The 16,041-nt window shown below is 39.4% G+C and overlaps 1 protein-coding gene across 4 annotated transcripts in view; it reads right to left on the bottom strand.

Annotated features, from left to right (window-relative positions):
• The window catches only part of LOC101858124 (cell death abnormality protein 1), a 30,208-nt gene that overhangs the window by 1,219 nt on the left and 12,948 nt on the right, over positions 1 to 16,041 (bottom strand). For 3 of the 4 annotated variants that reach the window (XM_005105798.3, XM_005105799.3, XM_005105801.3), the window contains 3 exons: positions 13,419 to 13,568; positions 5,580 to 5,612; positions 3,252 to 3,360 (listed from right to left, as the gene is read on the bottom strand). In XM_005105798.3, the coding sequence (XP_005105855.1) occupies positions 3,252 to 3,360; positions 5,580 to 5,612; positions 13,419 to 13,568 (292 nt within the window). The remainder of the gene's footprint in view (positions 1 to 3,251; positions 3,361 to 5,579; positions 5,613 to 13,418; positions 13,569 to 16,041) is intronic. The other variant, XM_005105802.3, reaches the window with a different exon arrangement.

Here is a 16,041-nt window from a genome sequence, read left to right as displayed (position 1 = left end):
CACACACACACACATACACACGTTTTCTTTGATGCTAGCTTAACAATGGTAAACATATAATACTGGATTTTCAGCACACGCCTAACTAAAGCAGAAAAAATTGACCTATTGTAACACCGCGATCATTGTTACGTTGTGACAGCATTGCAGTTACAGAGATGATCAAGTCAACCATTCACTCATCAGACAGATATTTAATGACTGATGATTCAAAGTTACTACCCTTCATTAAAAAAACCCACTCTCTATCGCGTAACCGCCCCCCCCCCCAATCCCCCCCCTTCTTCAAAACATCTAACAAAAATAGATTCTTACCAGACATTACGCAGACCATCTCCTGGTTTATAACTGATTGTACATTTATATTGTCACAAATGTAAGGTTCTCATCTCTGTGGAGGTTTCCTGATAGCTAACAGTCTATCTGCGTTGCGCTGGAGTGCGGGGATCGGGCAGTGTCAGGTGTGGCTCCACCTTGGTTACAACACGGCTTACTTCGTGCTTCTCCAGGTTTTGAGGCGGCAACAGGATCTTGAAATGGCGTCTGATGATTTTCTTTTCTTTTGTTGAATGGTGGTCTTTTCAGCATTTTCACGTCGTCACCGACATAATTTTGATAATTTAGGAGGTTGGCTTCTGACCCTGCCTGGCAGGGCCAACCCGGGATGAGAGGGGTGAATCCCAGCAGAAAAACCAAGATACTCGATTAAAAAAAACACTTTCTACCCACTAGAGAATTGAACTTGGGTCTCTTGAGTGCGACAGCGAAACGTCTAACTGCTACCCCTCAGACGCCTGCAGAGGGTAGTGGTGTCTGTGTAGCTGGTGGTTTGGAAATCATCGGTCGCAATTATTGGTCTTGATGACGACAATTGGTGATGATGCCATGCCCCCTAAGTTTGTACTTGGACCGGTTTTCTCGACAGCGGAACCTGGTAGCCGTCTCGCCCCTTAAGTACTTAAATTGAGTTAAAAAATACAAAACACCCCTGTGTTCGGCTCAATGATCCATTCTACAGACGACAGTTCTTTTTATGTTTTAGTGTGTGGTTTACGGCATTTGCAACACAATAAGATCATATACATGTAAAGGCCGAAGATGTGTTACAAGAGAGTAACAAATACGAAAGCGAAAGAGGAGATATAACGACGGTATAATATGTTTGATAAGAAAGAGAGAGCAGACCACATCAGAGCAAACACCAACCACCTACTCACAACTGATTGGGCGTGATGGTTCTTATGGCACAGTTGTTTGGCTTTGAACCGTCGTTGTAAGTGAAGGGTGCAGAAGGTGTAAAGGTGTCTTTAGTGACAGGCCTATCGGAAAAGTCTTTACGACATTTTCTCGCTCAAGTTTATCAAGCTCTTGCTCTCTGCCTTCTCTGAGAGTAGTTGGTGAGTGCTCTGGTGTGGTATGCTCCGTTTTTCCTATCAAACATCAATCGTCCGAATCTCTCCTCCTTTTTTGTTTTTTTTAACTCTCTTGTAATAACTCTAATCTATGGTAGTTTTATGACCTTATTATGATGTAAGTGCCGTAAAACTCTTACTAAAATGTATGCCTTCTCTAAGGGGAAAAAGACATCTGTCTAGTTTTGCAAAACGTTAGAGCTCCATTTTCCTCAATGCGAGTTTTTTTTTTTCTATAACCTTCAAGGACTCCTAGCTCGTCAATAAACAATCTCTGTGGTCATGTAGGAGAGTCTCAAGAGATCTGACTTCCTTCACTTTCTTGTCTTGTACCTTCACTGTGAAAATGACATGTGTGAGGCACCGTGGTGAAATCAGGCGCTCGTCAATAAATAACGAAATCGAAGAAACAGGCATTTCGAGGCGGCAACAGAATCTTCAAATGGCGTCCGATGATTTTTGTTTTTTGGCTCAACAACTTGTCCAGTTAAAACACATTTCCATGTGAATGTTACCGAAAAACGTTGAGTGAAGGCAGAACATATGTACTTTTCAGTTTTCAAAGACTCTCTAGCAATTGAATTTACCAAATTTTGGTAGCCATTTTCTCACTAATTCTGCTACTGAAACCACGCAACCTCATCTTCTTCAATCGCAAATATTTCGACTTCTATTCAAGACAAATGGGTATTTGTTGAATCGAAAGCAAAGCAAACGAATAAGTTTTCAGGTGATAATGATACCAATAACTCAACATGCCCAAATATTGTCGAGCGCTTGATTCCACCGGACCGCTCCACATTTCCCAATTCAAGTTCATGCACTGATGAAGCCAATTTCTACTTAACAAGCGGGGGTCTTGTTCTTCCAAGATGACGAGAGATAGGATTTTTGTCTGAGACTTGTACCTGGCTTCCACTTTCCCATTAGCTTAATGATAATTGTGCAGTTTTTCTACCGGTGTATTTTTTCAGCTTTTCCTGTCTTTTCTAAAGGTCGGTTTGGCCTTCTTCTTTTCCTCGATCGCATCACACTTGAAGTCTGGTATCTGTCATAAATTGGGCCATCCTGCTCAGTTCATCTGTCGGCCCGTATAGCTTCTCCTGCAGTGTCAGTGGGGTTGGCCACGTTTCCCGTCTCATTGCCCTGTGAGTCTTGCAGTGCTGAAGGATGTGTTCAACAGTTTGGTCCGCCTATTCACACTGACATTTTGGTGATTGTTCTAGTTTAAAAACGATTTTGGCCAAAACGACCGAAACACAGCATGATTCACCATTGATAGTGTTGCACACGTGTCAGTCTGAAATGTCAGGTTTGCATTGTCACTGTCTACACGTAATTTGACATTAGGAAGCCATTAACATAATTTGTCTTCTCGCAAACAGTTCTGCCCGTAGCAATCAAAAGCCGAATCACTATGTCTAGAATTATCTCCCTGCTCATCCACAAACTTCACGGTTTCCTTGTGACTTGTCTGAGATAGAGGGAAGTCTAGTTCTACACTTTGAACAATAAGCCCATTTTTTCTGGCCTTTGAAACTCACCCTATCTATAAATTATCTTCGTGTTGGAGACCGGTCAATCCTAAACATTCAGAGAACTTCTTTTCCCTAAAACTACTGGTTTCCAGCCATCTCTGACCACGATTGTCATCATGGAACATAGTTAGACAGAAAAAAAGAGAAATAACAAGAAAACAAAGTAGTACCTACGGGTAACCCCCCCCCCCCCCCCCCCCCCCAAAAAAAAAAAATTAAAAAAAAAGAAAATAATAAATAAAATAATTTAAAAAAAAAATCACAAGCGATAGTTTGACAGACTAAGAACTAAGTGACTCACTGCAAGAAGATATAGATGTCGACGAGAGCCACGAGAATGACGATCAGTAGGACGACGATGAGGATGATCACCCACATGTTGGAGGCGGAGACAGCAACGAACCCGGCAACTGGGGAAGAGAGAAGGTAGAAGACATGGGTTAGGTGTGGTTTGGGTTTGAGTCATTCTCCCTTCCAGGCGAGTCGCCCAAGACCTCGCTCCAGACTCAAGGTCCTTTTTCTCCAAGTGCAGCCCAGATCTGGAACAGCCCAGACGTCGGGGAACATGGTTCACTTCCCAGCTTACTGCTCGGACGCTAAAAAAAAACCTCCCTCCAAATCTTAGATTAGATCTATGGTGTATCTAGTGGCTACATATTTCTGTCACTCTTCGCATCTTTGTAGCAAGGAAGGTTGAATCTGATTTCCTTATAGAGTTCTTTCTTCCAGCTTCCTGTCTTCAAAGGGGAGACTCAAACATCGTGCTTTGGATGGCGGGGAAGGTTTTCATCTGCTCTGCACATTCGTCTCAAAACGTTTCCTGTCACTGAAGGTTTCGTCTCCTTTGAAAAAAAACGGGCAGTAAAGGAGAGGACATTTTGACCAATCAAGTGCATGTTTTCTGATAACCATTTTTTGACGTTTTTATAAGTATGCTCTTTCCACAAGCCTGGGAATAGCCCCAAACGCGATAAAGAAATCTCTTGGCACGATAGAAAGTCCTGTCGTAGATCCATTTCCTTTTGGAGGCAGTTCTTCTGGTCATTTGGTGTAACGTGTCTTCGGAACCTCAGACTTCTCAGAGTTCAGAAACTTGCAGCAGCCTTTTAGGTCAGGGATGACAAACTCAATCGTGCGAGGGCCCACACTCAAGTTACACTCAAGGCTGACAGCTGAACTGGATAAACACTCACAGAGCAGTGGTAAACGTAACCGTTTTTAAAACAATGATATGAATTAACACAGACAAACAATACAATCTTAATAACAAATCAAAGCACACCATCGTTATTACGCTAAAATGTCACAGCTAGGTGTCCGACATCTTTTTCTTGGCCATAAGCTAGTTTATGATTAGAGTCAGGTTCTATGATTATGGAAATTCTCTGGATGGAATACCTAAAATTCTCTCGAAAACTGTATACAAATGTGTTCAGTTTTTTCGGCTAATTTCAAACATATCATTTCTCCACACACACACACACACACACACACACAGACACACACACACACACACACACACACACACACACACACACACACACGCGCGCGCGCACTCGCACTAACATACACATGTTACATACACGCTCTTGAGAATCTGGAGTGTAATTGATGGAACTAAAGAAAAGGACAAGAGGCGACCTCTTCAATAATGTATCTAGGCAAGGGATAAAAACGACCGAAATTGTTCACTGTCTACAGTCATAAGGAGATGACACAATAACATTTTTTAAGGACCATGCGTTTTAACGTGTGGTTACAAGCGCATCCCCAATCTTATTGAGAGTCAAATTCCATTCATCATTATAACTTACTCCTAAAGCTGCAAACACACAAAGAGTACATTGAGTATCGATATAATAAAAACATTAGACAAGATGAGATGTTGGCAAGGCATTGTCGCTATTCCATGGTCCTCCATTAGAAATGCCTGGCGGGTTAGGATAAGAAGCGATAAACAAATTATCACACATTCAAAATCGAGGTAAAAACAAAAAAAGTCCTGCACCCATTTTAAGTCGACGAGTCAAAAAATGTGTAAGCAAAGCAAATCAGTTTTCGATAACTAATTTTTACAAAATTTGTCTAAGCTACCCCCAAATTTCTAAAATGTTAGGACAATTCTAAACCTAGGCCGCCACAGTGATCAACGGGTGCACCAAAAGTATCGTAGAGAGGTTCAAACATTCAAAGAGGCATAACAGAAAATTTTGACTCTGACATTATTCAAGCAGGGGTGTTCAATCAACATACACTTAGCTAACATATATAATTATAATATATAATATATATCGTGTGTGTGTATGTATGTATGTGTGTGTGTGTGTGTGTGTGTGTGTGTGTGTGTGTGTGTGTGTGTGTGTGTGTGTGTGTGTGTTTGTATGTGTCGGTGTGTGTGTGAATATTGTGTGTGTGTGTGTGTTTGTATGTGTGTGTGTGTGTGTGTGTGTTTGTATGTGTCGGTGTGAGTGAATAGTGTGTGTGTGTGTGTGTGTGTGTGTGTGTGTGTGTGTGTGTGTGCGCGTGTGTGTGTGTGTGTGTGTGTGCGTCTTTCATTCGACGCGTTACCCACTCCTGAGTACTGGGAACAACAAATTGCCCTCTTCCACGTCTCAGCTCGCTGGCTTACCTGAGCCCCATGGTTTAGTTGGCCCCTGTTGTCCTGGGGTGAAACGGATCGGTTCGTCGTTAGAAAGATCTGAGTTGCTTTTCTTGACAATGTTTTTAAAAATCTATAAATTAAAAATTGTTAAATTTTTTAAAAAAGAAATAAAAGAGGTGTGATAAAATAAAATAAAATAAAATAAAATAAAATAAAATAAGACAAAATTCACAAAAACTCGGACACGGTCGGAAAAGGAAGAAAGAATACATGTTATCAAACATAATTATTCGGTGGTATCAAATTCAGCATCGATTAAGTACTTTAGAGCCTTCTACCTACCCCCGCTGACAAATTTTTTAAACGAAGATATGTTTTTACGTCCCCATCGAAACAGTTTTGATCAGATTATAGGAGGCGGGTTTCAACCTTATGTGCCAGATCTGATCCAGCCTGAGAGGGATACAACATCTCAGCAGAAAGACAGAGATACTAAGACTTGATAAAAAATTCTCTTTACTCCGGAATCGAACTCGGCCCCCTTGCATGCGACAGCAAGGCTCCAAACTGATACACCTCCAAACTGCTACATCACAGATGTCGGTAGAATAATCTTAATAGAAGTTTTATATGAACAGAAAGTTATTGGGGCGGGGGGGGGGGGTAATATATAATATTACAACTCATCATAAACAAGGTGTCAGATGATCATTCTCAGTTACCAGGCAGCAGGAGGTCCCCTACAGGAACTTGGAGTTTTTGCATGAAACAAAACTGGGGGTCCTTTGAAAAAAGATTATGACTGAATACAATGTAGTAAATTACCCAGCTTCTCTCAGCCCCCCAGCTCTTTCGTGGTGTCAGGATTTTCAAGAAACTCTGCTATCATCCCCGCCTACTCCCCCCGGCCCGGCGTCCATTCTTTGGTCTTACCTATTCCACCAAACTGTTACCTAGACCACCCCTTTCTTTGTTGACACCGAGCGAGAGAGAGTGGGGGGGTGAGAGAGTGCCCTAGAGACAGAGGCGGAGTCGAGAGAGAGAGAGAGAGAGATAAATAAAAAAAGAAAATTTTTGTTATAGGATAGACCCTTCACCCCTTAAAAAACTAACTAGCGAGAAAGTGAGAGAGAGAGAGAGAGAGAGAGAGAGAGAGAGAGAGAGAGAGAGAGAGAGAGAGAGAGAGAGAGAGAGAGAGAGAGAGAGAGAGCAAAACTGAATAGAGAAAGTCAGATATTGAAATTGAAAATGAACTAAAAATAATAATAATAATAATAATAATAATAATAATAATAAATAGCATTTATACTGCGCATACTAAGAAAGAAAGACAGTCAGAAATTAGGAATGACAAAATGTAAATAAACAAAAAGAGGCAAATAGGAAAAAAAACAAAAAAACATAGATGAAATAAGAAGGGAAAACAGACATATTTAAACGACAAAATATAAGACAAAAAACAAAGAAAACAGAAATTATGAATTTACGAAGTAGAACGAGGGAAAGGTGAGGGGGGGGGGGGGGTGATCAATTATGTATTCTATGTCTGTTTGCCATTATTAGCCAAATTTCCACAAGGTGATTATAAAAGTATTATTTATTTATTCATTTATTTATTTATTTATCTGTTTATTTATTTATTGTTTATTTACTCATTTTTTGTTAGAAAACTGGTGATTCTCTCAGTAGTTATATATATAATAATACGCGGAAAAATAATAAAAACAATAATAATAGTAATACAATTGTAATAGTGATAATAATAATAATTATTATTATTATTTTAATAATAATAAAAATAATAATAATAATAATAATAATGATAATAATAATAATAATAATAATAATAATAATAATAATAATAATAATGATAATAATAACAATAATAATAATAATAATAATGATAATAATAATAATAATGATAATAATAATAATAATAATGATATAATAATAATTGCATTATGTAGCGCACATCCACGCTCTACTGCATGTTCTATACGCTTTACTACTGTTAATACCCCTGCGGACCCAAGAACACTACGGGCTCAACACCTTAACCACAAGACCACCGACATCACGTTGAGAGCATAAATATATTATCTTTTCCCTATAACGGGGTGGTCTGTCTTGACCAAGTTATTTCGACGGAATGATGCTGATGAAACTGAAGATTACAAACAAGCGTAACACTCATGTGTCTGTTGAATTGAAACAAGAAGGTTCGAGAAGGTGTTTCAATGTCTCTCCCTTCCAAAATTCCAGTCGGCCTATAGTATTATAATTTCTTTTTAGTATACGGAGTAGTAATAGCTGCGGATGTTCAACGCGTCCATTGACACACTTTGGATCTTTTTGAAGACGGCCGTTTCAACCCTGCCCGCCAGGGCCAACCCAGGCAGACATGGAAAAAGTAATCACTCAAGCAGATAGACGGAGTGGGTCTACTCCTGTGGAAAAAAAAAATCCCACACACTAATCGAAATCACGTCTTCAGCATGCGACAGCCAAGCACCTAACTGCTGCACCACGATCTTTGTGTTTATCATATGGAATACATATAATCATGCAGCTTTTTTGTATTGTACGTATTTGTATGTATCTGCGTAGTCTAATGAATGGCCGTAGACTTGAATCACTGTGACGTTGAATGTTTTCCCTCGCAATCGGATTGTCATGAGCCTTGTTGAAACTGACTGGCATAAACCACCGAGTTCCTGAAGTATTTCGTTGACAAGGAAACCCACGACACCAGTGTGCCTGTTCTCTATTCCGGTATAACTGGATAGCTGAAGGTGTCATCTATGACTCAGAAGTTTACGTGTAATGACCCCCATCTTTCACGGACGCGAGCTGCCGTTGCACATTCTGCCATATCCAGGTCAGTCCATGTCCTTATGTTGTCCATCAATGTTATTCTTTGCCTTCCTCTGGCTCTCCTGCCCTACGTTTTTCTCTTTAAGCACCCCTTTCACAACAGTGTCGTGTCGTTTTAAGAGGCCACAGTTTTGTATTTTTCTACATCTAATTTTATTCGGCAGGGTTTGTCTTGGGTGTAGAATTTGACAAACCTCTTTCTTGTTGTTGGTTTTTTTGTTTGTTTGCTGTTGGGTTTGTTGTTTGTTTGTTTTTTTTGGGGGGGGAGAGGATGTTTGTTTTCCAACTTATTCTGGTCATTCTAGGAAAAAAAAAAGCCACACAGATGAAATAAGAAAGTAGAACAGACATATTAAAACGACAAAACATAAGACAAAAAAAAATACCAACAGAAATTATGAATTTACGAAGTAGAACGAGGGAAAGGTGGAGGGGGGGGGGGGGTGAATCAATTATGTATTTTATGTCTGTTTGCCATTGTTAGCCAAATTTACACAAGGTGATTATAATAGAGTTATTTATTTTCACAATTGTCAACGAAATACTTCAGGAACTCGGCGGTGTATGCTCGTCAGTTTCAACAAGGCTCATGACAATCCGATTGCGAGGGAATTTGACACACCTCTTTGTTGTTGTTGGTTGTTTTTTGTGTGTGTTGTTGTTGTTGTTGTTTGTTTGTTGTTGTTGTTTTGTTTTTTTGTTTTTTGGGGGGGTGTTAGTTTTCCAACTTATTCTGGCCATTCTACAGTAGCACCACTTCTTCTTTCCTTGTCAAAGTCCAGGCCTCTGTGCCATATAGAAATATGAGGAAGATGTAGCAATCCAGTATTTTCTTTCTTAGTGAGATACAGTTGCCTGGATTTAAATAGTTTGTACATTTGGCTGAACCTTGTTTTTGCAGCTGCTGTTTTTATGTTTATTTCTTTTTCACTTCTACCATCATCTGTGATTGTTGCCCCATAAATACTTGAATTGGTGCTCTTGTTCTATTCTCTCCCCATCTTTGGTTATGTCTGTTGTTTTTCCAGAAGATTTTGATGAGACCATTGTTTATGTTTTCTTGGTGTTCATGTCGAGTTCTGCCTTGCTGCTGTTCACTTTTACTACTTTCACAATTTTAGAAATATATTCGTTTGTGTTTGCCCGCAGAACTGAATCATCTGCGTATCTCAGGTTATTGATGTTGCGGAATAGTAGAACATGTGTACGATGTATACCTTCCACCAATTTGCACTTCTCCAGCCTTTAAAAAAATTGTAGGTATTTTACGCCCCTGTTGCCATAGCTTCTTCAATAGTGTACCGTCTTATTTCATAAAACCCAAGAAGAAAAGAAGGATGCACGCAGTTGTGTCTCTCCTTCGCATAGGTATCAACTAGCTGGGTAACCGTTCGATGAACGGACTCAAAAGAATCGATCGTCAAGTCATTGTGGACCAGTGCTCACTTCTTGTTAACGGAACCTTCACTTGTTTACAATGGCGCCTTAGAAAACGGACTTTCTCAAGATTAGATCTAAACGAAACTAATGAAAACTAAAAGTTAAAGTACACTGACTTCAGACTCCTTAGTATAACTGGGCACCCTTTAATTGATTCTGAACTATCATTTTTTTTTTTCGAAATAGAAAATTAAGTGGTTCGGAAGTCAAAATGACGAACTCTCACAAACATAATACACTAGCTGGGCACCCCGTTCGATTAACGGACTCAAAAGAATCGATCGTCAAGTAATTGTGGGTACAGTGCGCACTGCTTGTGAACGGAAGCCTCACTTGTTTACAATGGCGTCTTAGAAAATTTGTTTATTTCCCGCGGAAGAGCAATTTTTATATCATGGAAAACGAAATATGTCTTGAACAGTGCATTGAAATGACGAACGGGAAAATTGTAAACGGCTAATAGTGTTTTAAATTTTCCTAAACATTTTTAGGCGAATGTAAGCTTTTATTGACATGATAGAAACTTAGCTTGGTCTTTGAACTACCTTCAGTAATTTTTTCTCGGTTCTAGGTTCCGTAGGTTTTTTTCCAGCTATAAACAACCGTCCACATGAACGCAATCAGACACAGGGTGTCCCTCGCTAGACGCACCTTGGGGGAAATACACTAGACTTATACAATGGCACCATAACCCCCCCCCCCTCCTTTTAAGCACTCCTCAGCCTCCTGTGTAGCATGAGTTTCCGAGTGGCCATCGGAATGTTCTTTTTGCACTGACCTTCTTTTCTGCAATTTTATTTTTTCGAGCGACGACAGACTCTGACGAAATCTGTTAGTTCTTTACTCACCCTGCAGCGCACCACTAACAGATTCCGAAATGACACTGTCTCCAATTGTACTCATCCTGAGGTGTGTCATTGAAACGGGGGAAAAAAACCCTAGCCGAGCCTACCCATCTTCAAGTTAGTTCCGAGTACCTGAATTTGTCATCTCTGGCCCAAAGGTTGAAGTGTAAATACCCGCCAGCTGTTCCCGAGCATTTTGTCCTAATATAGTTTTTTTTTAATAGTAGAGGGTTTTACGGCGCTCGCAACTGCATAAGGTCATATGAGCGCCAAGGGGTGGGTCTTTACAGGGAATCAGACTTAGACTGCTCACCTCTCTAGCTTCAACAGCACAAGGTCTGCTTCGAATATCAAGGCACACCAAAATAACAGGTCACAAAAGAGTGACAAACATACAACAGAAGTAGAGGAAAATGGCAATAGTAAGGATCAGGAAAGAAAAAGCAGCAGTTCCCTGTTATAGATCAGGCACAGTTATGAGCGTGACATGAGTCAGCCCATTTACAATTCTACTACGCTTGAACGTGAAATGTCCCCCCTTTTGGGAAAGGCCTAAAGAGTGTCAGTGGCACTGCCGCAGGGGTACAATATAGTTTAGTCCAGTCCATACTTTTGTGTAGTTGGCCCACAGTAGATATCTACAGTAAATATCCTACAACTAGGTGGCTTGCTGTGGTCGTGATCCTGTGGCCACTGGAGGTTGTTCTTTAGCCAAGCGCTGCCGAGCTAGTGTTTATCCGCTCCCCATTGATAAATAAACAAATATATAAATAAATAAATTGACAATTGAAAAACATGTAATAATAATGTAATAGTTATGTTCTCGTTTGTTGTGTGCATGGATGAGTGCATAATATGACCTTTGTAACTCCATTGCCCTTGTATACGATCAAGACAAATAAGAGAGAAGAAGATTAAAATGTTTTAATTGAAAAACGATAGACCGATAAAGAACACATTTTGTTTTCAAACGGAAAAAGGAATTAGCTTTTTCGATAACCGATTTAAAAGAAAAAGTTAATAAAAAATAAAACAGGTATATATTCTAGTTTTCTTAAAGAGGTAACGCAAAAAGCTATTTTTTTGCTTGTTTATTTATTTATTTGTTTGTTTGTTTGTTTTATTTTCATTTATTTATTGTTGTTGTTGTTGTTGTTTTTGTTGTTGTTGTTGTTGTTGTTGTTGTTGTTGTTGTTGAGGAAGTTATACTGATCACTCATATAGATTTAATCTAGTTAAACAGATTTGTTACTTGATCTTTGAAATCTCAACCATGTCTTTTTCTAAATTGGTCTAGATTCTAATTTTAATGATAAGAACTTCCAATCTGAGTTATTGGCATTTTATTTGTTTGAGAAAATTATAAGCGGTTAAGGCTTTATAATGTTAGAATACGTTTTTAACAAAGATGTGTTTCGGTTGAAAAGAATATTAAATCACTTTTCTCTTTACCTGGAACAATACGATGAACTTGAGCTCCCTATTTTATTTATATTTTTGCATTTAAGTCTACTCTTATTTAATTAATGTGGCGAGCCAGTTCATCTGGGTCACAGAATCACTCGGTTGTTTACAGTCATACAAAAATCTGTCAACCTCCATCAAATTCATCTAATCTATTATCAAACTTTATGTCAGCTACTTGGATCATTCATTTCTGCTGAGTTTGATGGGGCCTCTTCTCAGTTAAAAAAGTTAAATGGTAGCTGAATTATATGGGACTTTGTGATGTTGAAAACTTGGATGACAAAGTTGGCTGCGAACAAAGGAGGACTAGCCTACCGTATACTAAGAGTTAATACAAAGTAAGATGGAGCGGCCTGAAAACAAGGGAAGTTTTTTTTTACAGCACTTTGAACACAATTATGTCATATAAGTGCCGAAGTCTAGAGGTGTTACAAGGGAGAAACAAACATACAAAGAAGGAGGAAAGACAAAGACGACAGATGGTTTGTAGGAAAGGAGGAGCAAACCATACCACAGCAACCGCCAACCATTGACAGTGGAATTCAAATTCAGGTTTTTAGAAAAGCCAGGTTAGTATAAGTATAATCCACCAAAAGCACCAGTCACAAACAACAACAACAACAACAACAACAACAACAACAACAACAACAGCAACCACAACAACAACAACAACAACAACACCCCCACCCAACAAAAAAACAACAACCCAACAAAATACATGGAACTAAATGTAATGTCTCTCAACCAAACTCTTTGTGCTGCTAATACGCTTGTACCGGTGTACAGACGATTGAACTGAGTCGAAATCGAGTTCATTAGCATGCATCCTATGAAGTCTATTCAACATCATTACAATTTAAAATATTCTGCTTGACAACGTACAGCTTTCTGTGAACTTGTCGATGTCGAATAACATCACGACACAAGACTTTTATCTTCGGCGTGCTGCCTTGAATGCAAACCGCTTTAACTCATTCCCTGCATCTTTCGAAAGTGTAAGCTATTTTTTAGCTTATAAAGCACGTCTGGCCGCAAAGGGGATTCAGCCAGAGCTTTAGGACACTTGCAACACAAGTAGTCATATATAGATTAGACGTGTTACTAAAGAGCTAAATGCAAAGAAAAGAAGGAGAGATAAGAACGATAGATGTTTGATAGGAGAGAAGGAGCAACACACATCCAGAAAACAGCCAACCACCCACAGAGAAGGGGTTCAACTTAAGCTGTGTTAGACCGTCACCTTTCTCGCAGGTGTTGTTGGGCGTGAGCCTGAATCCCTCCACACACTCCCCGCATTTCGTCATGTTCAGCCTCAGACACCTCTTGCAGGTCAACTCTTTCGGGCACTCGTCGTAGCAGTCTAGGCCTCCTTTGCCAATAGCGGGACACACTAATTAAGAAAAACAAAGAGAGAGAAAGGGATAAAAACAACAACACCACTTTATTTTGTCCTCATGAGAGCGTATGTCGTCCATTATTGTAGTTTTAGCGAGAGTTGTACGGTACTTACAACACAAATAGGTTAGATAGATGATTCAGATTTAAGATGTTTCTAGTGAGTAACATACAATGAAAAGGAGAAGCCGAGATTTAAAAAAAAAGATTGATGTTTGATAGGAGAGAAGGAGCAAACCCCATCAGATTCTTTCTTTTGGATTACTTTGCAACTGATGATCGTTATGATGTTCATGATTTTAATATTATGTTCCTGATGAAGCCCGAAATAGGCGACATGCCCAGAATTTAAGTCTTTTAAAATCTATTGTCACAACATTTCCAAAATATCCGTGTGTCCTTAAAATTGTTCTATCTATATCAGTCTATACAGCAGCAATGATAATGATGGTCCTGATGATGATGAAGACAGTGTTTTTTGGTTTTTTGTTGTTGTTGTTTTTTTATTATGTTCCTGAGGAAGTCCATAAAGGTGCAAAGGTGAACACATTTCTTATACCTCGTATACCATTCTTGCAGTTGTTTTAGCATTTCACTGCCGATAAAATAAGTCCTTATATTTCACAAATATAAGCTGATATCTCACACGTAGAATATGTACCTTTGCATAAATTGCTCCGCGCACTATGTTCGCTGTCTAACTTGCTGTAAGCAAAGTACAGATTTGAAACATAATATTCCTAGACCGTGCAATGTTATGGAAGTCGCTCTTTGCCCCCTGTCAAAACTTCGTTGCAAAGCGCGCTCACCATAGGCGTCCAAATGAAGTGCCAAACACCGGTCTCCTAGGGTCCCTATAGTAGAGAGTAGACCCAACTCTCTATGTTGCCCATTTCTTATTTGGCTCCAAATTGAATTAAATGCTGGGTACCATAGTGAACCAGGATTACGTCAGAGTTCGGCGATATATTTTAGCTGCTCCCAGCCTTTGGTCTGTTTTGGTTGTAGAGTTTAAAATCAAGGTCATCGATATTCTCACTACAACATCTCACATAACTGCAGTTTCTTAATTTTTCAAGTTTTGAATCTTACGTTTTCTGCTTGCTTTGCCTATGCTTACATTATTATTGTTTTGTCTAGGGTTTATTTCGCGGAGGGAGACATAAGGATAACACTACATCTAAATTTGCGAGGCTAGAAGTAAAATAGGAAACTGCAGAGCTTCGTAAATGGATGCCTACGAAGGATAGTGGGGATCAAGTGGTACGATCGAGTCACGAATGCTCAACTGTGGGAGAGAACAAGCCAAAGGCCAGTAAAGGGAGATATTCAGGTGAAGAAATGGAAATGGATTAGACACACCCTGAGGAGATCCCCGACAAGCATCATCAGACAGGCTTTAACGTGGAACCCACAAGGAAAGCGTAAGAAGGGAAGACCAAAGATGACATGGAGGCAAGCGTTACAAGCGGAAATTGAAAAAGCGGGGACATCATGGAAACAGATTGAAAAGGATGCTCAGGACAGGCTTCGCTGGAGTAATGTTATTGATGGCCTGTGCTCCACTGGGAGTTAAAAAGGGCAAGAGAGAGAAGTAAAGGAAAACAATCCAGATTTTTTTCAATCATCACTCTGACTCCAACGGGTAGGAAAATTTTGTTTTGGGCGAGGCCTGTAAAGTCCCTTAGAGCTACTTACTAGGGGACTGTTACTGCGTTTTATGACAAAACGCTATAAACAGGAAAAAGCTGATTCCGAGATGTCGACGTTTTCTGATTTTAGTCTTCAAAAAAGTTATTTTTCAATCATTTTCAATTCTATTTTCAAAGATTTGAAGAATACTTTTTAATTTGAAGAATCCAGGATCCTGCTTTAAATGGTACACTTGAATACATTTACCGATATTCATATACAATATGAAGTACTTCGGTCAAAATTCTCAATTTTAAATCATCAACGATCAGTTTAAAACTCAATTTACTTGATAGACTAATATTACTGACCGGTTAAAAGAGCTAGTCTTAATCTTATCACAATTCTCGGATCGCCACCAACATCAACAAGAAAACAACAAGACCACCAACATAGGCCTATCACAGACTTGCCCACCCCGGTAACGAGTTTTACTACTTTTCTCATACTCCCCCCCAAATCCAAGCTATTTTTCACATTTCCAGAGAAAAAAAAATCACATTTTAAAAAGTTTTGATTAAAAAAGTGTCGGAGCTTTGAAAAGAGCTACTGCTGCTGCTGCTGCTGCTGATCCTCCTCCTCCGCCTCCTACTACTACTACTACTATTACTACTACTACTACTACTTTTACTACTACTACTACTACTTCTAGGCTTACTACTACTACTACTTCTAGGCTTACTACTACTACTACTACTACTACTACTACTACTACTACTACTACTACTACTATAGGAGGAAATGTTGATGGTGGCTTGATGACCTGGACCCAAATG

The sequence above is a fragment of the Aplysia californica genome, unplaced genomic scaffold (assembly GCF_000002075.1).
Source record: "Aplysia californica isolate F4 #8 unplaced genomic scaffold, AplCal3.0 scaffold00493, whole genome shotgun sequence".
Classification (NCBI taxonomy): Eukaryota; Metazoa; Mollusca; class Gastropoda; order Aplysiida; family Aplysiidae; genus Aplysia; species Aplysia californica.
Note: the sequence above shows the minus strand (reverse complement) of the source record. Positions and strands in the feature narration are given on the sequence as shown.